At 34.7% G+C, this 27,535-nt stretch overlaps 1 protein-coding gene across 11 annotated transcripts in view; it reads left to right on the top strand.

The window, feature by feature from the left end:
• The window catches only part of TTC7B (tetratricopeptide repeat domain 7B), a 327,704-nt gene that overhangs the window by 181,488 nt on the left and 118,681 nt on the right, over positions 1-27,535 (top strand). For all 11 annotated transcript variants that reach the window (XM_051977396.1, XM_051977400.1, XM_051977401.1 and 8 more), the window contains 2 exons: positions 1,614-1,686; positions 6,370-6,530. In XM_051977396.1, coding sequence (XP_051833356.1) covers positions 1,614-1,686; positions 6,370-6,530 — 234 coding nt within the window. The remainder of the gene's footprint in view (positions 1-1,613; positions 1,687-6,369; positions 6,531-27,535) is intronic.

Here is a 27,535-nt window from a genome sequence, read left to right on the forward strand (position 1 = left end):
TAATCTTTCATTAATCAACTCAGAGTCTTTGTAAACCCCTGAGGCACCTATATTGTATGTTAGATGAACATTGAATTTAAAGTCAGAAAGAGCTGAGTTCAAATATAGCCCCAGACACTTAGTAAATCTGTATCCTTGGACCAGTCACAGTCTCTGACTGTTTCTTCAACTGTAAAGTGGAAATAAGTAACAGCATCTCTCTCTTAGAGTTATTGTGGGGTCAAATAGTATCAGAATGAAAATTTCTTAGTCTTTGCCTGATACTGAGTAGGCACTTAATAAATGTTTATTCCTTTTACTTTCTTTCTTCCTTCCCTCTATGGTTACTTGCTCAAGTCAAATCAACAAGCTATTTTTAAAGTGCTTACTGTGTCAGGCACTGTGCTAAGTGCTGAGGATACAAAAAGACAAAAGATAGTTCTTACCCTTAAGGAGCTCACAATCTAATGAATGAGACAGTGGGCAACACAACTATGTAGAAAATAAGATAAGGACAGCATAATTTGGAAATCATCTTTATGGGAAGGCATTGACATTAAAGGGGACCAGATTTTTTGTGAGACTTGAAAGAAGTCAAGAGACAAATGATGAGGAGGGAGAGAATTCTAGAATTGGAGGTTGGCTCATGGAAATACCTGGAGTGAAGAGCTGGCCTGTCTTGTGGTAAGAACAGCAAGGAGACTGGTGCTGCTGAATTTGGGGGGATGAGAAGGGGAACAAGGAGTATAGAAGCTTGAAAATAAGAAGGTGCCTTGTTATAAATGACTTAGGGTCAAGCAGAGGATGCTATATTTGATGTTGGAGATGGTAGAAAGTCACTGGAATTTATTGAAACAGTGGAATGATGTTGCTAGCCAAGCACTTTAAGAAGATCACTTTAATAGCTGAGAGGAGTAGAACTGTAGGGGGAAGAAATTTAATACAGGGTGACAAGTCAAAAGGCTGTTGTATTGGTCCAAACAAAGGTGGTAATGACCCATGCCAGGCGTGGTGAGGAAAGAGATATGTTTCTATGAGAGAGATTTTGAAGATAGAACAGTTGGGGGTGGGGGAAAGAGAGAATGGGAAATTTAGGATAACAGCTAATGTGAGACTAGATTATTGGGGTGGTGGTACCCACAATTGTCATCGGGAAGTTAGCAAGGAAGGTGATTGGTTCAATGGGGACAATAATTAGTTCAACTTTGGACATGTTGAATTATAGATGCTTGTGGGACATACACTTAGAAATGTCTGAAAGACAGTTGCAGATGTAAGTCTGCTGATCAGGAGAGATGTTAAAGCTTCATGAGGAAATCTGAGAATCATTTGTATGGAGATGATAATTGAATTCATGGGAACTGATGAGATCACCAATTGAAATAGAATGTGGTCTTTTACCAGAAATTATGTCACACACTTTTCTTTTATATACATATGTGTTTCTGATGATGAGAGAGAAATTGTTATAATGACACTGGTGGAATCAAATAAAAATTCAAATTCTTAATGGCACAGAAAAAGATGATTAAGTACACTTAGAAAAGTAGGCATTCTTAATGTTTACTGATGTATACTACTTATGTATACTTCTTAATGTATACTAATAGTTAAATAATTTGAATTTTTTTTAGAGCCCACAGTTTGTCACCTACAGATCACCTAGCCGCTTTTTATCTGGCTCTGCAACTGGCCATATCCAGACAGGTAAGTTTATATTGTGGTGTTTCCTGGGATTGTATCCTGAACTTAGAAAGATATACCATCCGGGTTTAATTCCTTCATTTTCTCAGTTTGGTGTGTAGTAACTAATCTTTTATGAATTTGAAGTTAAATTGGGACCTTGAACTTTTGAAATCAATCAGTCAGTCATCTATATAGTATAAATGGAAGGCAAACTCAGAGAGAAGGCTCTGGCAGTGTTTTGGAGGACTGAAAAAGGCCTTCTGTAGAAAGTGGGATTTGAGCTGAGTCTTCTTGACAGCCAGGAGGTTGAGGTTGGAGAGAAAACATTTTAAGTATTAGAAACAGCCACTGAGAAGACACAGAGTGAGAAGATGGCTTGTTGTGTTTAAGGAATAGCAAATAGGCCAATAGATCTGTGTACCTGGATTATAGAGTTTGTAGAAGGGAGTAAAGTATAAGAAGATTGGAAAGTTAGGAAGGGCTCAGATTGTGAAAGGTTTTAAATGCCAAGGAGAGCATTCTATAATTGATTTATAGAATCTTGATTTTAGCTAGTCAATTATACTAGCTAAAGTAGTTAGCTACTTAACTTGGACTTGTTCAGCAGTGTCAGATGCTACAAAGATCAAGAAATAGAAAGGGCCATTGTGACTTAGGTAGAAATCCAGTAGATATGGAAAGGCTGAAAGTTGTCAAGGAAGGGATGATCAAGGGCTTAAGCTCTCAGAAGAATTGGTTTCAAAGGCAGAAGTTGGAGTATTGCTCTCGAGATGGTTCTGGGGTATTTGGAAATAAGGAACTGGGGAGAAGAGGAAACTCTGGAGGGATGGTCGTAAAGATCTCAGAGGTGGCTTCATGGTATTGGTTGAAGTCTTTTAAGTTTAAAGGAAGGCGAGATGCAGAGGAATTTTGTGACCTGAATCCCTTGGAATTACCTCCCCCTCACAGCTCCTTTCTCCATCCCAAGACTAGTAGAACTTTCAATGTGTTATCTTTGAGGACTCTACTCACTTTTCAGGAACTAACAGACAGCACAGTGGGTTACTCAGTCTTTATGTCTGCGGGCCTGCTGGGAGATGCTGTATACTAAAGCCAACAGCTGTTAAAGAGTCCTTTTTTACTAAATTGATATGCTGTAGAGTTTTGCTCTCTGCGGAATCCAGGCTGTGTGATATTAATCCTGGCTTATCTCTGTCTCTGGTTATCAAGGCAACCATAGTAACATGAATATTAGGGAGACCCAGTTCTTATCTGTGCTTCACACTGGGAGCACCCCTCCAGCCCAGTTTAGGGCTTAGGGGGACTTAGATTATCAAAACTGTGGTACATCAGGGTATGCCTCAAAATGCCAATGGGGCTGGAACCAGATTAAAATGTAATTGGAAAATGCTTGCCAAAATTAATAAAAATATAGCATAACATAGTTAATACTAATTTGTGGTTTTCTTGGTAAGAGAGCCCACGGAGATCCAGTTCTATTTGAGTTGGCCACTACTATTCTAAAATGGCTATAAGGAATAAAAAATTGTGACCTTATGAGGATCAGTTTAAGGAATTTCTAACTTGGAGGAAAAGAAGGAGAGCACAGTTTCAGACATTATGTCACATTGGAGTGACTGTGATATATAAGAGAAATTCTGAATGAGTACATTGGGTAGAGCTAGGCTCAGTAAGGGGATGGAAGGAGGTTACACAGAGACAAATTTTAGTATGAATAAGGAAAAAATTTTGTGGTTGGAATAGATTAGGTTAGGAGATAATTCTTCCTTAGTACCAGAGGTTTTCAATTGAAGATTGAATAATAGTTTGTTGAGATTTCCTGTTGCTGTTGGGTTTGGCCTTCACTCTCGAAGAGATCCATAATATCAGGGAGAAGATGCCATGATATGCAAGTGAATTGGACTTAAGGGAGGGAGGGCTGGGCAAGTTCACCTGCCTCATTCTATCCTCCAGAGCCTCCAGTGACCAGAGAGAGATCAGGATGACTGGAGATGGTCTTGGATGTGGATGAGAGGCCCTTTGAAACTTGTTTCAGCTCTGTGATTTTGTGACCCAGTCTAGTAAATTTCTGTGGAAGACCCAGCTAGGGCTGTACTGAGCCAGTGTAGATGGGCATATTCTGGCTGTGTCCAGTATGGAATTCTAGATCCCAGGGACTCTGAGCACTAGATGGGCTTGTACAATTCATTTTTCAGATGAGGAAAACTCACTGTCCCTAGAGGCCTTTTTTTTCCTTGCACAGCCTTGTCTGTGTAGCAATCAGTAATTCCTTCCTTGCCCTGTTTTCTCTATGCCATGTTTCTGTCTGTTTTTTTTTCCCCCCAGTGGATTTGAAACTTTTTAAAAGTGAGATTTTATATGAGCTTATGAAAATTTGCTCTCATATCTGTAAAGTGAATGGCTTGGATTATCATGGCCTCTGAGGTCTCCTTCTGCTCAGAAGTTAGAATCTAAGAATCTTCCAAAGCCATTGCAGATTCTTAGATGCATTTTCCAAAGACCAGGAAGAATAGATCATCATTTCATGTAAAAATAAATGTGAATGACAGTAAGAGAGAAAATACAAAATTTACTTCCTTGAATAAATCTCTAAGGTCCCTTCTGACTCTGAATACATTATACAGTGATTGGTGTTTATATTGGTCATTATGCTATGATTGGTCTTTGAATTTCACTATACATTTTTTTGAGCTCAATAGCTTATTAGGGGTTAGTGATTATAGTTGACTAGCTAGACAAAAGGATACTGAAGCAGTCACCAAGGACAACTCTGATGATGGTAGTAGCATCATTTCATAGAACTATCTTTACACAAATAGCTTTTTCCTGATTGTGTTGGTTTGAGCATTTTGTCCCCTTTACTTGTTATAATGAACAGTTTTTTTTTTTTTTAATAGAGAGCCAGTGTGGGGTGATGGAAATAGTCCTTGACTGAGATTCTCGAGATTCAGACTTTTCCTTCAGCTTGTCTAGTAATCAACAGTGTAATATTGGACATCTTATTTCCCCTGGATTCTAATTTGGCATCAGTGAAACAAGGGTTAATTTCAATGAGGTCCAAGTTTCCTTCTTTAAAATTTGGATTCTGTGAAGTTAGAGCATATGTCTCAAGGCCAACAAATAAGAATTTTTGGAGGAGAGACCTGATTGAATTATAGGAGAGCAAAAGTATTATATCCCATGGAGAAATGAAATCATTGGGGATTTTAAAGGAGACCCTTGAAGTAGGAAAGCTAAGAAGTGGCTGCCAACAACACATGACATTAGAGTGGGAAGAGATTGGAGAAAGCATTTGTGATAGAGTTTTGATATCCTATTTTGCAATTCATATGAAAATTCTCTCTTCGCTGCTGTAGAACCCATTTGAAATTTAGGGTATCTCTAAAGCACATATACATTCTTTTGCTCTTTGTATTTAATTTTGAAGACTTTTACCTAAGTGAAAGAAGTATCTCATACTACTCACATGGTACTTGTAATCAACAAGTCATTTATAACAGTTGTGTTTTAAATTTGCTAAGGTTGTGATTTACACTGCATGGATTTTGGTACATCAGTATTACAAGTGCCACTATAGTTTCTTCCTATGTTGAGTTCCATTAGTGATTATTTTGGAAAAGAGAGTCTTTTAAAATTTTTGATGAGAGGCTGTATGATGTGGTCCAAAGATCACTCACTAGATGGAGGCTTAAATTCAAATCCTAGCTTTATTTTTCTTTTATGTATCCTAATTAAATGTGTGCCTATAACCATTAATTTACTCTGCCTTTGTTTCTTCATTGTAAAATGAAGTGGTTGGGCCTTGACAATTTTTGAGGTTTCTTCTGTCCCTTAGATTCCATGAATTTCACTATTTGTTACAATTGACAGTCACCTAGGACAGAGGAAGGAATGTTCCCCAGTTGAAAAGAAGGTTCATTGTTTTGATTGGGAAGATTTTAACATAGTTGTTTTGATTTATATGAGTTTTCTATTGAGAGGCATTATATTGTGATATATTCTAGCCTCCAAACCAGGAAAACTTGGATTCATATTCCATCTCTGATCTAATGCCAATTGGTGACCCTGGGGCAAGATAATATTTAATCTCTCAGGCCTCCAGGAAATTGTCTACAACAACTGAGAAAGGCTGGCTTTCAGTTAAAGAAGATTCCTCCTCATCTATGATTTTCCTATATTAATGAAATCACAAGCTGAGTCCTTACTCTTTTATTTGAAGAAATCCTTTCATTTCAGCAGGATTTTGAGAAATAGAAATAGTTTAGCAGAAGGAATTTAATTCCACTAAAAACTTCAGGTTATTTGTTGTTTCCCAATTTGACCATATCTGTTTGTGTATAATCAAAAGCAGTTTGAAATATATGGCAAGGAAAATAGTGTTTATCCAGGGAGAAATTCAAATTCTGATATTGGCAATTATACTCAGAAAGAAAGTCTTTCACTTCACTTCATTGGTTACTCTATTGCTTTGAAGAATTTGATGCTTATTTGAAAATACTCGGGTTGCTTTATGATTTGTGATTGATATCCTGGGGCTCTTACAACACTTTTTTTTCCTTCCCAGAATCAGAATATAGAGCATGTTAAATATGAATCTTAATATTCAGGGGGGGATACCATGTAGAAATGTTAAATCTTTAAGATTGTTGTGCATAGTTTTCATTGTTTAAAATTATTTATTCTTTGATTTTTGTTTTCAACCAGATACCAGAAGCACTAGGTTATGTTCGCCAAGCTCTTCAACTCCAAGGGGATGATGCCAACTCTTTGCATCTCCTTGCACTCTTATTGTCAGCTCAGAAACATTATCATGATGCTCTGAACATCATTGACATGGCCCTGAGTGAATATCCAGAAAACTTTATGTAAGTAGTCTGTTTAGTTTTCTCTCCATTAACTCAGAAAAGGCCTTCATTATATTTTGCCAAAATCTTCTCTAGTTTGGTCCAGTTGCAGCTTGTCTCTGGTGTTAAAGTGGTTTCTTTTTAGAAATCATAACCACTATGCAAATTAGATAGCATGTGGCCTATTCTAATTCTTTTTAGAGAATTAATAACATAGCATAGTTTCAAATGAAAACATTATGACCTTATTAAATATTGTAGGTAGTGTACTGTCTGCATACTTAGATATTCCTTAGAAATGAGGAAGGAACTTTGGGTCAAGAATCAAATCTAATATTACTACAAGCTCTGCTCTTAAAATATTGTACAACCTTGATCAAGCCACTTCTTCTCTGGACAATAGAATTACTTAAAACAGGATGAATTAATATTTGTAAGGTGTGCTGAAAGTTTTCATCAGAAAGAAGCATTAAGTTTGTGATTTTCCTTTATTTACTATGAAGGTAAATCAGATACCTAACCTCTAGAGCAGGGTGGAGAACATCCAGCCTGCAAGGTCTTATAAAGCCCAAGAAATCATTTGGTCTGACCTTGCAAAGGCAATTGCAGCCAATGATGAGTTGAAAGCTAGAGGTACAGAAATCTCCTATTGCTTAAGTTTTAAGTCAGTAATTTTGTATGGTCTGCAAATGATGTTATAAATATTCCAATAGATATTCTCAGAAAAAAGGTCCCCAACTCTTCTCTAGAGAATGACCATGTGTGTAAGTCAGAAACTGTTGAGAAGTACCTTTGATCTTCTGGGCCGCTTGTCCAGTTTTCACTCCCTACCTTACCTGAATGGAGTAAATGATTATAAGTATTAACATGCCATTGAGAATTAGCACAAGAATGAAAAGATTCCCACTGCCCCTGTTTTATAATCACTAACCAGAAAGGGCCTATGCTTGTGGTGGAGCAGGGGAGGGAAATAGAGAGGTGGCATGGGAGGAATGAGGTGCATCTTAGCTTCTCTTCAGAATGATGTACAAATTCAAAGATTTAAAAGGATCATTTTATGGATTATTCCTTTGCATTATTATCTTCCAGTGTGTTTAATCAGTGCATTTCAGCAACTCTATTTAGAAAACAGGTTCCTAAATTTGATTACATGTTTGTTGTTGTTGTTGTTGTTATTTTTCCCATCTTCAAGGGAGGAGAAAGCATCTTTGACTACTGGATGCTAGATAATTGGGAAAATTCTGACTTAGGATATAGCACTAAATCAGATATTTGATGACATTATATAATATAGTGTCATTTCATTTGATGAGACGATTAGTTATTATTGTGCCTTTCATGTCTTGCTGGTCTTAGAATCGTTTCTTTCCTTGGTGAGTTTATTTCTAGATTTTGTCCAAAGCAGTTTTGGTTCTGAGAACTTTAAAAATCATTTCTTTCCCTTTCAATTTCTTTTCTTTTTAAATACTCTGTTCTTTTCCCATCAATAATTACCACCTGCTATATCCAAGTTCTCTCATAAATATTCATAAAGCTGCTCCTCCCCTGCCCTTCATTCCCTTTTAATTTTACTTTTTTAACTACAGTGTTACCTTACAGTATTGATAGCCTAGTGTGTCATCTGAGAGTAGGATGATTGAATGGAAAACCGTGCTGTAAAATAAGCAGTAAACAATAACTCCTAATATTATCCTGAAAATTGGTGATGGCTCCAAGTGACAGCAGCTGACAGGCTTTTCAAGTAGCAGACCTAAAGAACAGCAGTGGAGATATTTGAGGAGTCCAAGGCTGTTATTTTAATGTTAACAGTGAGCTTGAAAAGGCAAGGCATATGGTAGTAGGTTGGAAAGCAACAGAAGACTAGATTGCTGTTTAAATATTTGTATTTCTTGATGTGTAATGGGAAACTTATCTTCTGAGAATAAATAGTTCATTGAAAGTTAGGGTCAGACATGGTCTACCAGTCCTCCTGCCTGTAAATTAAACCCATGATTTCTCATTTCTCGTTTCAAACCTGAAGAAAATGTGGAATTAAAGAAAGAAAGTTCTCAAATAATACCAGCACCCAGAAGAATACTCAGTACACAGTAGGCTTGCAATAAATTTGTTGGATATTGTTGAATATTATTCCCTGTTTTATGTTTGTATATTCTATTTTCCTGGCTACATTGAAAGTAGAGATTATATATTATACTTATTTCATACTTCCCATTCTCCTTGGCATAACATTTTGAATTTAGGTAATGACAGTAAATATTTGTTTAATTTCAGAAACAAAAAACTATCTAGAAAACATTAAAATCTGATGTCTGTGTTTAAGATGGGTGATGCAAAAAGCTCCTTGATGATCTTATAAAATTAAGTGCTTTTTCTGGCAGTGGGGTGATTTCCCTTCCTAGACTTCATTTTGTGAAGTAGAAAAACCTTTGAATTTTATGACCTGGATTTGAATCTTGGGTATGATGGTCACTACTTGTATGCCTTTCCAAGTTAGCCTTTTTGGCCTCATCTGTAAAATTCTGAATCTCAGCTAGATTACGGGATAATTTCTGACTTTAAATCCTTAGTTACTAGTTGTGACACATAATCACCTCCAATTGATATTGCTTTTTTGACCTTGCTCAGCAGAAGACCGATGTGGTAATAATAGCTATAACTATTCTGCCCTTCAAATTATAGGTCTCAGGGTTGAAAGTGAATCTCTAGTACATCTTTCTACGTAGAAGTAGGAAAGAATGGGGATAGTTATAGGCTGGGGAATATAGAATTAAGATTATTTTCCTATCAGGATTTGACACAGGAATTTTTTCTCAGGGGATGTTGAGGAATAAGAATTCTTCTTCAAGGAAACTTTAAAAATAAGCATTTGATTCTCAGGAGGTGAGAATAGCTGTATTTCTACCTGGACAGAAAGGAATGAATTTGAAACCTCTTTGAGGTCTTTTTCATCTCTGATATTTTAAGATTTAAACCCCCTCCTACCATTGTACCTATTTAAATGTTAAAAAGCATAAAATAATGGACTGAAAATATTATATGCATGCTATAACATTTTCCAGTGATTAAGACGGCCATTGGTGGAGCTGTGAAATGATCTAACCATTCTGGAGAGCAGTTTGCAACTGTGCCTCAAAACCTATTAAACTCTGTAGACCAGCTATATCACCAGGAGGTGTGTAATTTAAAGACATTTAAAAAAGGAGCAAAGGACTAATTTGTACAAACATATTTATAGTAGTTCTTTTTTTTTTTTTTTTTTTTTTTTGTGGTGGGAAAATACTGAAAACTAAGGGAATGCTCATCAATTGGGGAATGGCTGAACAAATTTTGGCATGTGAATCTTACAGAAGGCTGTTGTGTGCTATAAGAAATTATTTCTTTTTTTTAATATCTTAATTTATTATTTATTTTGAGCACTTTTTTCTTTTTATGTTTTGAGTTCCAGATAATCTCCTTCCCTGCTAAATCCTCCCGTACCCACTGAGGCAAGCACTATCATGTCAATTATATATGTCAAATCATGCAAGACATTTTCTCTGTTAACCATATTTCCCTCTAAAAGCAGGAAAAATAAAGAAAGTAAAAAAAATATATAGTTTGTCAATTCTCTTTTTGGAGGTAGATGGCATTTTTCATCTTAAGTTCTTTGGAATTGTGTTAGAATCAGTGTTGATGAGAGTAACCAAGTTTTTCATAGTTGATCACTATTACAACATTGTTGGTACTGTGCACATGATCTCTTTGTTGTTCTTCTTTCTCTTACCATAAGTTTATATAGCTTGTATGATGTTTTTCTGAAACCATCTTCCCCTGACCCCTACTCCACCATCAAAAATAGTTAAGTAGCATTCTATTTCTTTTTTCTTTTCTTTTCTTTTTCTTTTTTTTTTTAAATAATTTTTTATTGACAGAACCCATGCCTGAGTAATTTTTTACAACATTATCCCTTGCACTCACTTCTGTTCCGACTTTTCCCCTTCCTCCCTCCATCCCCTCCTCCAGATGGCAAGCAGCCGCCCTATACATGTTAAATATGTCACAGTATATCCTAGGTATAATATATGTGTGCAGAACCAAACAGTTCTCTTGTAGTAGTATTCTATTTCAATAATATTCCATAACTTGTTTAAGCATTTTTTACTTGGTGAGCATTCCCTTCATCTCCAATTCTTTACCACCACAAAAAAAAAAAAAACAAACTGCCATATTTTTGTAAATATAGGTCCTTTTCCTTTATCTTTGGTCTTTTTGGGCTAAAGATCTTGTAGTGGTAATGCTGGGTCAAAGGGTATACACAATTTTATAGCCCTTTAGGCATAGTTCCAAATTGTTCCCTAGAATGATGGACCAGTTTAGTGTTGCTTCAGCAAGAGTTCATTGTTGTGCTTATTTTTTCCTTATCCCCTTCGGTATTTTTTATTTCTGAAACACATGAGGTGGTATCTCAGAGTTGTTTTAATTTTCATATCTCTCACAAAATCAATGTAAAGCATTTTTTAATAAATAGAGATAACTTTGATTTTTTTATTTTGAAAGCTGTCTGTTTATATCCTCTGACTTTTATTTTTAGAAATTTAATTCATTTCTCTATTCTTTATATATTGGAGAAATGAGCCCTTTATCAGAAAAAAATTGCCGTAAAAATTTTTGATATTACATCATTATAATATCTTTGAACAAAATGTAGTTTTTCTGATTATCTTTTTTAAGTCTACTAAAAAAATTCCCCTAATATTTTATTACATGTAAAAATAATTTTAAACATTTTATTCATATTTTATTTTATTTTAAACAGTATTTAATTTTTCCAAATACATGCAAAGGTAGTTTTCAACATTTACCTTTGTAAAACCTTGTTTTCCAAATTTTTCTCCTTCTCTCCCTCATCCCCAAGATAACAAGCAATCTGATGTATGTTACACATGTGAAATTCCTCCAAACATATTTCCATTTGTCGTGCTGCAAAAGAAAAATCAGATCAAAAGCAGAAAAAAACCGAAGCAAACAACAACAACAAAATGGTGAAAATATTCCATAGTTTTCTCTCTGAATGCGCATGGTACTTTCCATCACAAATCTATTGAATTTGTCTTGAATCTTAGCATTTGTTTTTTTAAAAATGTTGAGTTCCAAACTCTCTCCCCCTTCCACTCATCCCCCTTCATTTAAGAAGTTATTTCTTCTTAATTTGATATAGGTTATACATGTGCAGGAGTGCAAAACATATTTCCATATTAATTATGTTGCAAAAGAAGACACACATTAAAAAAAAATAACACAACCACATAAGAAAAATAAAGTTTTAAGAAATTTGCTTTGATTTACATTCATTTTGCATTAATTATTTCTCAGGGAAATGAGTAGCATTTTTCGTCATAGTTGCTGAGAATAAGTTGATCATTGCACAACCTTGCTATTGCGATTTACAGTGTTCTTCTGGTTCTTCCCATTTTGCTTTTTATCAGTTCATATAAATCTTTCCAGTTTTTTCTGAGAATAATTATCTTGTCATTTCTTTTTCACAATAGTATTCCATTATAATCATATGCCATAACTTATCTGGCCATTCTCTAGGGGATGGGCATCCCTTCAATTTTGCCACCACAAAAAGAGCTGCTATAAATATTTTTGAATATAAACCCTTTTACTTTTTATCTTTTGGGGAAAGACATAGTAGTAGTATTGTTTGGTCAAAAGATATGAGTGGTTTTATAACCCTTTGAGCATAGTTTGAAATGTTTTTTTTTTTTTTCAGAATAGTTGGATCCATTCACAATTTCACCAACAGTGCAGATGTGCCAATTTTCCCACATTTTCTCCAAAACTTATTATTTTCCTTTTCTGTCATATTAACTAATCTTATAGGTGGGAGTGATACCTCAAATTGTTTTAATAGACATATATCTAACTAATTGTGATTTAGAGCATTTCTTCATATGACTATAGATAGCATTGTTTACTTTTGTCTGAAAACTGCTTTTTCCTTTCCCTTGACCATTTAGCAATTAGGAAACTACTTGAATTATTATAAATTTGACTCAGTTTTCTCTTATCTGTATGAGAAATGAGGCCTTAGAAAAATTTGCTGTAAAATTTTTTCCACAATTATGTTTAGTACGGTGTATTTTCCTTCATCCTATTTTTCTTCTTGTTTTCCTTCTCTTTCCATCCTTTCTATCATTAAAAGTGTTTTGCTTTGCCTAGTAACATCAGGGATAAAATTTCCCATTATCAATGTTATTATTCATTATTGTACTAGGAATGTTAGCTTTAGCAGTAAGAAAAGAAAAAGAAATTGAAGGAAGTAGAGTAAGTAATGAGGAAACAAAACTATCATTCTTTGCGGATGATAAAATGGTATGTTTAGAAAATCTTAGAGAAAGAACTGAAAAACTACTTGAAAAAATTAACTCTAGCAAAGTTTCAGGATATAAAATAAATCTATATAAATCATCAGCATTTCTATATATATATTACTAACAAAGCTCAGCAGCAAGAGATAGAGAAATTCAATTTAAAATGACTGTAGACAATATAAAATATTTGGAAGTCCACCTGTTAAGACAAACCCAGAAATTATAGGAACACAATTATAAAATACTTTTCACACAAATAAAGTCAGATCTAAACAATTGGAAAAATATCAATTGCTCATGGGTAGGCAGAAATAATTAACATAATAAAATGACAATTCTGCCTAAATTAATCTATTAAGTGCTTTATTAGTGAAACTGCCAAAAAATTATTTTTTTGAAGAATAATAAAAAAATTCATCTGGAAGAAGAAAAGATCAAGAATATCAAGAGAATTAATGAAAAAAAGAATGCAAAGGAAAGTGGCCTACCCATACCAGACCTAAAACTGTGAAGCAACAGTCATTAAAACCATGTGGGTACTGCCTAAGAAATAGAATGATGGATCAGTGGACTTGGTTAGTACACAAGACATAATAGGCAATGACAATAGTAATCTACTGTTTGCTAAACCCATAGATTCCAGCTAATGGAATAAAAACTCACTGGTTGACAAAAATTGCTGGGAAAACTGGAAAATAGTATGGTGGAATCGAGGCATAGAACAACATCTCACTCCCAATATCAATATAAGGTCAAAATGGGTTCCTGATTTAAACATAAAGGATGACACTACAAGCAGATTAGGAGAACAAGGGATAGTCTATCTGCCAGATCTTTGGAGAATGTAGGAATTTATTAAACATTATAAAATGTACTATATTTTTCCTTGGGACCAACCATCAGCTATTCTCTCCACTCTAGAATTGTGACCTAGAACTCTGTTGGGCAATAGAATTGCCAATCATTAGTTATACCCAGTATCAGGAAAGGGTCCCTTGTAATCTCTTTTGGCCAGTGTTCTGAACCTTGTCTCTGTGTTCAGAGCTCCTGAAGCTGATGCTTTAGCTGCTGTTATGTTTGCAGTGTGTGAGAGCTCTGGACAAACTTCCACTTTGATGTTAACAGATTTTTCTTGCTGACCTCCTAAATTTCTTAGAGTGGGAAAATGTTTCACTGTGACTTTTTCCTTTTTTTTTTTTTTTTTTTTTTTTTTTGGCTCTGCTGTTCCATAATTTGATTTGAAGTGTTATTTTTTAAAGTGTTTGGAGGGTAATGTTGGGGAAATTCAGCTGAGTGGCTGCCCCTAATCTTCATCTTGGCTCCCAACTCCTAGAAGGGTCATTTTTTTCTTTCCTGAGGCAGTTGGGGTTAAGTGACTTGCCCAGGGTCATACAGCTACGCAGTGTTAAATGTTTCAGGTCGACTGGCAGATGGCAGGCAGACCAATACATGTTAAATATATTAAAGTATATGTTAAATAGAATGTATGTATACATATCCATATAATTATTTTGCTGCACAAGAAGAATTGGACTTTGAAATAATGTAAAATTAACCTATGAAGGAAATAGAAAATGCAAGCGGACAGAAACAGAGGGATTGGAAATGCTATGCAGTGGTTCATACTCATTTCCCAGAGATCTTTTGCTGGGTGTAGTTGGTTCTATTCATTATTGAACAAATGGAACTGTTTTGGTTCATCTCATTGTTGAAGAGAGTTACATCCATTAGAATTGATCATCATATAGTATTGCTCCTGGTCCTGCTCATTTCACTCAGCATCAATTCTTGTGTAAGTCTCTCCAGGCCTTTCTGAAATCATCCTGCTGGTCATTTCTTACAGAACAATAATATTCCATAACATTCATATACCACGATTTATTTATCCATTCTCCAATTGATGGGCATCCACTCAATTTCTAGTTTCTAGCCACTACAAAGAGGGCTGCCACAAATATTTTTGCACATATGGGTCCCTTTCCCCTCTTTAAGATGTCTTTGGGATATAAGCCCAATAGTAACACTGCTGGATCAAAGGTTATGCATAGCTTGAAAACTTTTTGAGCATAGTTCCAAATTTCCAATTTTCCCAGCAGTTTTTATCAAACAGTGAGTTCTTATCCCAAAAGCCTGGGGTCTTTGGGTTTGTCAAACACTAGTTATTAAAATTATTGACCATTTTGTCCTTTGAACCTAATCTATTCTACTGACCAACTAGTCTATTTCTTAGCCAATACCAAATGGTTTTGGTAACTACTGCTTTATAATATAGTTTTAGATCTGGTACAGCTAGGCCACCTTCATTTGATTTTTTTTTTTTTTTCATTAATTCCCTTGAAAGTCATGACCTTTTAAGTTCTTCCAGATGAATTTTGTTGTTATTTTTTCTAGGTCATTAAAATATTTTTTGGGAGTCTGATTGGTGTAGCACTAAATAAATAGATTAGTTTAGGTAGTATTGTCATCTTTATTATATTTGCTCAATCTATTCAAGAGCACTTAATATTTTTCTAATTGGCTAGATCTAACTTTATTTGTGTGGAAAGTGTTTTGTAGTTTTGCTTATAAAGTTCCTGACTTTCCCTTGGTAGATAGATTCCCAAATATTTTATACTATTGGCAGTAACTTTAAATGGAATTTCTCTTTGTAAGTCTAACTGTTGGATTTTGTTAGTGATATATAAGAATGCTGATGATTTATGTGGGTTTATTTTGTATCCTGCAACTTTGCTAAAGGTGTGGTTATTTCTAATAGCTTTTTAGTAGAATCTCTGGGGTTCTCTAAGTATACCATCATATCATCTGCAAAGAATGATAATTTGGTTTTCTCATTACCTACTCTTAATTCCTTTAATCTCTTTCTCAACTCTTATTGACGAAGCTAGCATTTGTAATACAGTATTGAATAGTAATGGTGATAGTGGGCAACCTTGTTTCAATCCTGATCTTATTGGGAATGCTTCCAGTTTATCCCCATTACATATGATGCTTACTGATGGTTTTAAATAGATGCTACTGATTATTTTAAGGAAAAGTCCATTTATTCCTATACTCTCAAGTGTTTTTAATAGGAATGGATGGTGGATTTTATCAAATGCTTTTCCTGCATCTATTGAGATGATAATATGGTTTTTGTTAATTTGGTTATTGATATAGTTAATTATGCTAATAGTTTTCCTAATATTGAACCAGCCCTGCATTCCTGGTATAAATCCTTTTTGGTCATGATGTAATTTGGTCATTTTCTGTAATCTTTTTGCTAATATTTTATTTAAGATTTTAGCATCAATATTCATTAGAGAGATTGATCTATAATTTTTTTTCTCTGTTGTCAACCTACCTGGTTTAGGTATCAGTACCATGTCTGTCTCATAAAAGAAATTTGGTAGGACTTCTTCAATTCCCATTTTTTCAAATAGTTTATATAATATTAGAGTTAATTGTTCTTTAAATGTTTGGTAGAATTCACATGTAAATCTATAAGGTCCTGGGGATTTTTTCTTAAGAAATTGATTAATAGCTTGTTCTATTTCTTTTTTCTAAAATGGGACAATTCAAGCAATCTACTTCCTCCTCTGTTAATCTGGGAAGCCTATATTTTTGAAGGTAGTCATCCATTTCACTTAGGTTATCAAATTTATTGGCATAAAGTTGGCAAAGTAACTCCTAATTATTGCTCTAATTTCCTTTTCATTGGTGGAAAGTTCTTTTTATTTTTAGACTAACAATTTGATTTTCCTGTTTCCTTTTTCTAATCAGATTTACCAAAGATTTATCTATTTTATTGTTTTTTTCATAAAACCAACTCCTAGTTTTATTTATTAATTCAACAGTTTTTTTACTTTCAATTTTTATCAATTTCTCCTTTTAATTTTAGGATTTCAAGTTTGGTATTTGATTGGGGGTTTTTAATTTGCTCTTTTTCTAGCTTTTTAAGTTGTAAGCCCAATTCATTGATCTTCTCTTTCTCTATTTTATTCAAGTAAGCCTCTAAATATAAAATTTCCCCTTATTATCGCTTTGATTGCATCCCACACATTTTGGTATATTGTCTCATTGTTGTCATTCTCTTGGGTGAAATTGTTAATTGTGTCTGTGATTTGCTGTTTCACCCTTTCATTCTTTAGGATGAAATTATTTAGTTTTCAATTACTCTTTGGTCTTTTTACCCCTATTTTTTTGTTGAATGTAGTTTTTATTGCATCATGATCTGAAAAGAATGCATTTACTATTTCTGCCTTTCTGCATTTAATTTTAAAGTCTTTATGTCCTAATATATGGTCAATTTTGGTATAGATTCCATGAACTGCTGAAAAGAAAGTGTACTCCTTTCTGTCTCCATTCAGTTTTCTCCAATGATCTATCATACTTAACTTTTCTAATATTCTGTTTACCTCTTTAATTTCTTTCTTATTTGTTTTTTGGTTTGATTTATCTAATTTTGAGAGTGCAAGGTTGAGATCTCCCACTATTACAGTTTTGCTGTCTATTTCTTCTTGTAACTCTCTTAACTTCTCCTTTAGGAAGTTAGATGGTATACCACTTGATGCATATATGTTTAGTATTGATATTGCATCATTGTCTATGCTGCCCTTTAACAAGATAAAGTTTCTTTCCCTATCTCTTTTAATTAGATCAATTTTTGCTTTTGCTTGATCTGAGATGAGGATGGATACCCTTGCTTTTTTGACTTTACCTTTAGCATAATAGATTCTGCTCCAGCCTTTTACCTTTACTCTGTATGTATCTCCCTGCTTTAAATGTGTTTCCTGTAAACAACATATTGTAGGATTCTGGTTTTTGATCCGCCTCTGCTTTATGGGGATTTCATTCCATTCACATTCATGGTTAAAATGACTAATTCTGTATTTCCTGCCATCTTCTTATCCCCAGATTATGCTTTTCTTTTTCTTACTCATTACCCCCCTCCCCAGTATTAAACTTATGGGCACCACTTGCCTTATGCAGCTCTCCCTCTTTAGAATCCCTCCCATCCCCTTTGAGTCCCTTCCCCTTTCTTATACCTTTCCCTTAATATTCTTTGGCTTTTCCCTTTTCTTCTCCCACTTTTTAATGAGGTGAGAGAAGTTTTTCTGTAAAACAAATATGTCAATTATTTTCATTTTGAGCCAAATCTGATGAGAGTAAGATTTATATAATGTTCCTCCCCCTCCCTAAATTCCCTCAGACATGATAGGTTTCCCTCGCCTCTTCATGGGATGTTGTTTCCCTCTTTTTATCTCCCCTTTTCCCTTTTTCTAATACTACCCCCTTTCCACTTCTACTTCCTCTTTTTTTAATATTATATCAGTAAAATCTAATTGTACACACACTCTTTATAACAGAAATATAGGTCTCAAGAGTTCTTTTTACCTTTTTCTGCTTCTCTGGGAACCCTTGTATCTACTGCTGCAGAATGAAATGAATAAATCAAGGAGAACAAGTTAAACCACAGAAACCTAGTAAATGCAGACAACTTTGAAAAACTTCAAAACTTTCATCATCACATTGACCAACCAAGAAGGATAATCATGAAAGAAGTTATCCATCTCTTGACAGAGAATCAAGTGGTGGACTTACAGTGGGAAGTTGAAACAGATATTTTCTGGACATGACTGAAACAGGAATTTTACTTTGCTTGACTTTGAAGATTTTTTTTTACAAGAATTTTGGTTGTTTTTTTAAAGGGAGGGGAGAACTGTGTAGGAGAAAAAATAGATTCTTGTAAAGTAAAAGAAAATAAGAATAAATTGAAAAAAAATTAAAGCATATGTCTTCTTAGTGAACATTGTGTATTCACTCTTGATAAACCATTAACTATATAAATATAATTGTGACCAAAATGCATGCTCTGTCTCCTTTAAAAAAAATAACTTTGCATGTTTTCCTTTAATTGATATGCCTTGTTAAGTCATTTTCTTATTTGCCAGGAAGATGGAGTTAGGTGCCAATGTGATGAATGGAACAGGCTTTTTAAGCATTTTTTTTTCCTTGAGGACAATGAAGCAATATGCCATGACTCTTTGTAGGCCTATTCTATGTTCTTCTAAGAGCTTATGGCCTCCTGTAATCTTTGCTAAAGTTTTAAGGGGAAAAGAATAGCCAATTATAACACCAGTTCAGGAGTATTTTAAGAAGAGGCCAAATGTTGATAAAAGGTGAACAATGATCATTTTTTAGGTTTCAGGAAGAAGAGGAGAGTATATAAAATATCTCACAATTATATATGTTTTAAAATGACATTGATGAATGGAAAGATATTTTATGGCATATGTCACAATTAGTAAGTTACATGAAATAGAGGAGAATAGACAGAAGTACCATTAACTGCTATTACCAGGTACAGAATTTTTAATTAGTGGAAGGATTGAAGTAACAAGAGAAAATTGGCAATTTAAAATTTTATTTCACTTTTAAATAATAGTTTTTATTTTTGAAATACATGTAAAGATAGTTTTCAATATTCACTCTGGCAAAACCTCGTATTTCAAATTTTTCTCCCTCCTGAGAATAGCAAGTAATCCAAAACAGGTTAAACATGTGCAATTTTTTCTATACATATGTTCACATTTATCATGCTGCAAGGAAAAATCAGATCAAAAAGAAACAAAAATGAGAAAGAAAGAAAACTAAAAGCAAACAAATAACAACAAAAAAGGCGAAAATAGATGAAAATGCTATGTTGTAATCCACACTCAGCCTCCACAGGCCTCTCCCTGGGTGTAAATGGGTCTCTCCATCACAAGATCATTGAAACAATGAATCACCTCATTGTTGAAAAGAGCCACACCCATCAGAATTAATTGTCGCATAATTTTGTAGTTACCTTGTACAATGATCTCCTGGTTCTGCTCACTTCACAGCATCAGTTCATGTAAGTCTCTTCAGGCCTTTCTGAAATCATCCTGCTGGTCATTTTTTACTGAACAATAATATTCCATAACATTCATATACCACAATTTATTCAGCCATTCTCCAATTGAGGGGCATCCTCAGTTTCCAGTTTCTGGCCACTACAAACAGGGCTGCCACAAACATTTTTGCACATATAGGTCCCTTTCCCTCCTTTAAGATCTCTTTGGGATATAAGTCTAATAGAAATACTGTTAGGTCAAAGGGTATGCATAGTATAACTTTTTGAGCATAGTTCCAAATTGCTCTCCAGAATGATTGGATCCATTCATAACTCCACCAACAATGTATCTGTAACCACCGCACTAGCACCCAGGACACCCCAGAATCAGCCGGAGTCGGGATAAGCAAAAGTCCGTCTTTATTCTTGGTCCCCAGGGTTAGAAGTGAAGGAAGAGAATCTCTGCAAGCGCCTTCTCCCTCGTCTACCATGAGCATGTGTTTGGCTAGCTTTACTCCACCCCCTGGTCCCTTCTACAATCCTCTATACACCAATTATTGAGCCAGCACAGATAGTGGAAAGGACCATTTTTCCAAGCATATGCCCATAGAGTATTGTCCAATCAGCAGTTAGCCTCAAGTGCTCAGCTGTCCTGACCTCAGTGCATTGATTCCATAGTTCCAGCCCCCTACAGGTATCAGTGTCCCAGTTTTCCCATATCTTCTTCAATAAAATGGTCAATTTTGAATTTATAGAATTGAAAAACTTTTGCACAAACTATGCAGTTAGAATGAAAAGAGAAGAAATTAATAGGGAAAAATTCTTTGCAGTAAATAGCAAGAGTTGTTGCTAAATACATGATTGGTCAAAGGTCTAATGAATAGTTTTCAGAAGAAATGGAAATTATCAGCAACTATATAAAAAGTTGTAAATCATCTTTTCTGTTTAGTTGCAACTTATGTTTTTTTAGTTTCAATTTTAATGAGAATGTCCATATTAATATGATTCAGTTTACTTAGTTACACGTGTAGTTGGCCATTGGACAAAGGGTGTCGTGTTTACAGTACTAGTAGTTAAATTCTGTTTGTAGATAGTCTAAAAATGCTTTGTGACTATTAGCACCCTTTGTACTGTCTTTTCCATTCTTCTGTTACCATCACTGCACACTTGAGAGGAGACTATACCAGTTTGAGGGCCATTTTATGACTTGTGTCATGGATTGCCATGGCCAAAGCTTTTCTCATCAAGTGGCAAGCCTCCCAGTGTTGAACTTCATGCAGGCTGACCCTCCTCAGGCTGGCCTCATTTGTCCCGAGGATCATACCCAAACCCTTTATCCTGTGGTTGAACTTGTCAGAAATTTCATTCTTCTGGTGTGATCTTTTAGAACCCTTTTGTACCTCTGTGGTACAATGAGGTTTTGTAGCAGGATTTTTGTGGGTTAATGTCTTTATATAATACCTATTAATCTCTTTGTAAAAAAATCTAGTTTTTAATAAAGAGGAGAGTCCGGAACTGACCTATGACCTTTTGCTCTTGTTGTCCCAAATGGCCAGTAAGATACAGCAGAAAAAGGCTACAGAAGCTACCAGATGGCCATACAGCAAGATTTTCGTTTTATATGTCAAGGAACTGAGGTATAGAGAAGTGAAACATAGGGAGTGTGACTCCTCTCTGACCTCAGAATTTATGAATTTGGAGGGCTTCCTGTATGCTTAACAACTTTCTTCCAGAAGCTCAAAACAGACTTATACATGTAATAGTATTTCTCTTGGAACACTGTAGGTATCACAGAATTATATTGTTAGGAATGAACAGGACCCTGAGAATCCCCTAGTATAATGCCAAATGCCCTCAATTAACAGATGAAAACGAGGAGTCATTAAAAGAAAAATGACTTACCTAGGGTCATGCAGTTAGTTTATGATGAAGCCAGAACTATAATATGGATCTCCTGGGTCTCCTTTTTTTTGGCCACTTCCCTGCACTTTTATATGATCCTCCTTGTTTTTTTTTTTTTTTTTTTTTTTTTTTTTACTTACTAGAAACGTAATAAAACAATAGAATTTTATAGCACTCAATAAGCTTTTTGGTTGATTTGGTCCTATTGATAAACATAAGCCCTCATTTTTCTTCTCTTTATCTTTACCTTATTTAGATGCCAAAATTTCAACATATTACTTAATTAAAATTATAATGGTATATTAAAAATATGCAATTTCAAGCTCCTGTGATTTTTCAACCAAATGGATATTACTATTCTTCAGTGAAAAATACTGAATAATCCAAATGCAGTTAAATCAGAATCATTTGTTCTTGTCTTGCATTTTGAAATAACAGGATTTTATTGTTTCCTTTTTAAAAAAAGAAAAAAAAATCCAATAGGTGATCAAAGAATTTTGCCTGTATGTTATAGGAAATATAGATTCAGAGAATGTGAAGAGTTTTAAGAAAGTTTAGCATTCGTTTCATCCAATGCCCTCATTTTACAGATAGGGAAACTGAGGTTCAGAGTTGTAAAGTGATTTATTTAAAATCATGTAGATGGTAAGAAGTAGAGCTGCCAGGATCCCAACCCATGTCTTGGATTCCTTTTTTATAATATAATGTTTTCTGTGTGCTTTGATATAGCAATCATGGGATGCAGTGGTGTAGTATAAGTTGTTAGTATGCTGGACTAAGCTATTGGGGGCATTCATATCTGGAATTCTTTTATAGGATAAACTTGGAAATATAGCTGCCTCAAAAGTTTTTTCTTTGACAGAAGGTTAGTTCTTTAAAATGATAGGGACTTTTTCTAAATGTACTTTACAAGAGAGAGTAGAAGGAAGAGAGAGGAGAGAGAGAGAGAGGACTATGGATTGTGGTAAGAACACTGGTCTTTGTGTCAGAGCCTTTATTTCTTTGCTTTCCCTGTTGTTTTTGCCTCTACTGTTCACTTCACATCTCTGAGCACTTCCCTTTTGGGTGAAATGGAGTAATGCCTTCCTTGCCCTATACAGAATGGCTGGGAGAATCTTACCAGATAACATTCTTTCAAAGCTATGAGATATACAAATGTGAAAGGGTGTGTGTCTGTATGTGCATATGCACATGTGTTGCTCCACAAGTTCAATTTTAAAATTTAGCATAGTTTTTGCTAATAAGAACCATCAGATTCTTGTTTTGAAACGTCAAAAAGTAATTAAAAATATTTTTTACCCTAACTGAATTTTATCTTAGTTATGTAGTTTCTATTGTCACATAATAAAAATCTAGTAAGATTCTAATAACGAAGTTCGGTATCAATCTCTTAACAATTTATTGTAGAGGGCCAAAATTCTGCAAAGATGTACTTGAATTTAGGTCAGCATGGTGCTTATAGTTAAGCACCTACTCAGTGGGAAATAATGGTTCTCTATGGTGATGTAATGGTTGCGCATGCTCAGTGTGCTTGTAGTGATGTAATCGTACTGAGGTATTTAAGGGAGTCTCAGACACAGAACACTCAGCCACAGACACAAGAGAAGATTCCAGACTACATCTTTGACCAGCCATATGGCAGCTCTCCTGCCTCCTTCACTTCTTCACTAAGACCAAGACCTTGGGCTGATCCCGAAGTGCTCTAGAGATCTAGTCCGGATGGTACATTTTGGCACCCCTGGTGTGGGGACTCTAGAAAGCAACGGTATGTTTTGTCACCCCAACTTAGGGGCTCTAGAAAACACACTACAATTTATTAGTAATTGTTCCAGTTTGTGGGTAAAGTTAGTAGGTATTTCAGAAGAATTTGATCACAGAAATCCATTGTTGCATTTTAAATTGTTAGTTGTAGGGTATTGGAATCACTGAAATTTAATTTGTTTTAGCTTTAATTGAAGATTTTTATACTTTTTTTTTTTTTAAGGAGGAAAAACAAAAATTTAAGTGTTATTTAGAGATGAAAAGACTATTGAAACAGGATACACCTATCTGGAGCTAAATATGCCAGAATTTAGAAAACAACTGGTTCAAATAAAATCTTGGAATAATACTTGGTAGCAAGCCTGTCTTGGGTACTGAAAAGGTTTTCAATTGAAGCAAATAGCATGCAAGTGAGCAATATATAATGTAACACCAATCATTACTAATTTTTTTTTGGTGTCATAGACCACTTTAGTAAAGCTTCTGGATACTTTGCCAGAATGCTTTTTTTTAATTGTTCATTTTTAATAATAATAGTTTTTTATTTTCAAAATACATACCAAGATAGTTTTCAGTCTTCACCCTTGCAAAGCTTGTGCTATAAATTCCCTCCACCCTCTCCCCTCGACTGCAAGTAATCCAATATATGTTAAATATGTGCAGTTCTTCTATGCATATTTCCACAGTTACCATGCTGCACAAGAAAAAACATCAAAAAGAGGAAAATGAGAAAGAAAACAAAAGCAAGGAAACAACAACAAAAACCGTTAAAATACTATGCATAACTTAGATTCATGACTTGGTCTTCTTATATCTTACAACCTTACCTCCCCTTTGCTTGCACTCAGCTTAGTCACAAACAAGACTCCCTCTTCCCCACCTCCTAGCATTTTCACGCATTGTCCCCTCTACCTAGAATGTTCTCCCTTTTCATTTGTGTCTGCTGGCTTCCCTGGCTTCCTTCAAGTCTCAGCCAAGCCTTAACTTCTGTGAAGAAGCTAAATGTTGGTGTCTTTCCTTTGACCTCAGCTCTAGTTTATCCCATCTATAGGTCTCATCCCTATGTTTGCCTGTTGTTGGTTCCATTCGAATAGAAGCTGCATGAGGACAGAGACTTTCTTTTCACTTTCTTTTTTATTTCCAGTGCTTAGCACTTGGCTGGCACATAATAAGTGCTTAATAGAGGTTTGTTGATTACCAGCCTAGAGACTTGATTTGATAAAGAGAATCATTTAAATTTTTTTTTTTTGGGGGGGGGGGTCTATGACAAGAACCAAACCTTATGAAGATTGTCAGTAAATAGTATGTAGGATGAATTGGGTTGTGGAGAGGCTGAAATCAAAGAGAAAAATTGTCTTCTTTAATATAATGGTTCTCTCTGGGAGAAAGCAGGTTTCTTGGGGAGGTTTTCTGGAGGCAGCCTTAGGTGCAGTTGAAAGTAATAATCACCTCAAAACACAGCCAGGTATAAAAGTTCAGCTCTTTTATTGCTTCCAATATAGCCCGGTTAGCTTAGAGGCCTCTCTCTCTGCTTGGTTCCAAGAGCTCCCTCCGAATGTCTTCAAATCCAAAGGTTTGTCCTTCAGCCTCCAGCCAGCCAAGTGGAAAGTGGAATGAATCTCTCTTGTCTCCTTCACTTGGAGCTCGGCTAGCTTTCTGGAGAGTCTTTCAGACCAGCTTGATTTCAGTGGGGGAAGTGCAGGAGCCCAGCCACCACAGTGGTGTGAGATGAAATGAATCTGGTTGCGCCTCTGAGAGAGGGCTTGTGGGCTTCTGTAGCTCCCAGAGTGCTCCTGGCTCTCATTCTCCCAGAATGGTCCTCTCCGACCCCTGGGAATGTTCCGAAGTAACTCTCTTGAAGCTCTAAGAGCTTCTTCTATATATATGATCTCCCAAAGGTTGACTCCTCCCAAGGGAGGGATTAAGGGAGGTGTGAATTTGGATATCTCATACTAAACTCTGAAATCTCCCAAACATGTGAACCCCAATGAGTACTTAAATACTTCTTGCTTATATGAGCTCTCTAAAGGTGTGAACGCAAGCATTGTTTCTATTAGTTCTACTTAGTACCTTGTTTCAGGTTCTGGCCCAAAACATCTCCTTGTAAGATCAAATCAAGGATACTGAACTATGCTAAATTAGATAATTGTTGTCTCTATCAACTCTAATTAGACTTAACAGTTTGTAAAGATTCCAGCAGAGGTTACTGTGATATGGTGACTGCTAGTATTGAGCAAGATTGAAGCTCTGTACTAATAATGTACTAATATAGGTTGGAGAAGAGAGATGGGAAAGATTGTTGAATACCATGACAAGAGTAGGGATTAAGAAAGAATCCAAAATGGGATTTCTTGGGATGTTTTATTTTTTGCTAAATATGTCTCTGTTCTATAAATACTGGTAGAAGGATAGAGTATTTCAGATTGTTGGCATTTCTACTAAAATGAAAAGCAAATGTAATTGACATGGGATTTAACAGTAATTCTTGCTGTCATCAAAGAGAGACAATATTAGAGTACTAGGAAAATATAGCCAACATTTTAAAAAATTATAAACTAGAAAATCATTCAGCAAACATTAATATTTCATATACAAAGAAAACTAGAAAGAGCACATATATAAATCCGTGACTATATTACACAATTCTGATTTTTAAAATATTTTGAATTTAACATGGTAAATCAACATTGTATTGTTTGTCTATGCCTGCTTTTGAACTTTCTTGTGCTCTCTTTTGGTGTTCTTATATTTTTTATTGTTCTCTCCTCTTCTCTCTTCCCTTCCTTTTCTTCTCTTTTTTCCTACTTCTCTTCCTCTCCTTGTCTCCTTTTGTTTTTAATATTTCATATTATGTGTATAGTTTTCCACCTATTGAATCAACACTGAATTCCCAGTATAAGATTATTATTGTATAGTCTTTTCAATTTGTTATTACTTCTTTGTTAATATATTATTCATTATCATTTATAATGATAGTCATTAGAGATATTGCTTTACAGTTTTCTTTTTTTGCTTTCTCTTTCCTTGCTTTTGGAATCAGAACCATGTTTATTTTTTAGAAAGAATCTGGTAAGATTTCTTTTTTCCTTATTATTGCAAAAATTATGTAAAATTAGTTGGTTTTTGAATGTTTAAAAGAATCAGTGAATACAGAAAGGATTGGCGAGACTTAACATGAACTGATGCTAAGTGAAATGAGCAGAACCAGGAGATCATTATATACCTCAACAACGATACTGTATGAGGATGTATTCTGATGGAAGTGGATTTCTTTGACAAAGAGATCTAACTCGGTTTCAATTGATCAAGGATGGATAGAAGCAACTACACCCAAAGAAAGAACACTGGGAAATGAATGTAAACTGCTTGCATTTTTGTTTTTCTTCCCAGGTTATTTTTACCTTCTGAATCCAACTCTCCCTGTGCAACAAGAGAACTGTTCAGTTCTGCACACATATATTATATCTAAGATATACTGTGACATATTTAACTTGTGTAGGACTGCTTGCCATCTGGGGGAGGGGGTGAAGGGAGGGAGAGGAAAAGTCGGAACAGAAGTGAGTGCAAGGAATAATGTAAAAAAAATTACCCAGGCATGGGCTCTGTCAATAAAAAGTTATAATAAAAAATAAAATAAAATAAAATAAAATAAAAAACAAAGAGGGGAAAAAAAATCTGTTGAATTGGGAAAAAAAAAAAAAGAAGAATGTCCGATCAGGCCTAGAGGAATCTCTTTGAGAGTTCATTATAGCTTGTCCAGTTTCTTTTTTTGAGGTAGGATTGTTTAAATTCTCTTTCTCATTCAAATAATGTGAACGTTTTATATTTTTATAAACACTTTTATATTGGCTCATTTGTTTTCCTCTCTTAAAAATCACAGCTAATATGTTATTTTATTAGAATTAAAAAAACAGCTTGTTTCTATTTATCAATTTGTTCTTTTCATTTTCAATGTTTCTTATTTTCAAATTTTCTTTTTTTTTCTGTTCAGTTGGAGTTTTGTTGTTCTAATTTTTCTACCTTCATATTTACTTTTATCTGTTCTTTCTTGTTGATGAAAGTGTTTAAACGTAAATTTTTCCATAAAGATTGTTTTACATATGTTTTTATCATGTTTACCATATATTGGATTACTTATCATCTAGGGGAGGAGA

The sequence above is a fragment of the Antechinus flavipes genome, chromosome 2 (assembly GCF_016432865.1).
Source record: "Antechinus flavipes isolate AdamAnt ecotype Samford, QLD, Australia chromosome 2, AdamAnt_v2, whole genome shotgun sequence".
Classification (NCBI taxonomy): Eukaryota; Metazoa; Chordata; class Mammalia; order Dasyuromorphia; family Dasyuridae; genus Antechinus; species Antechinus flavipes.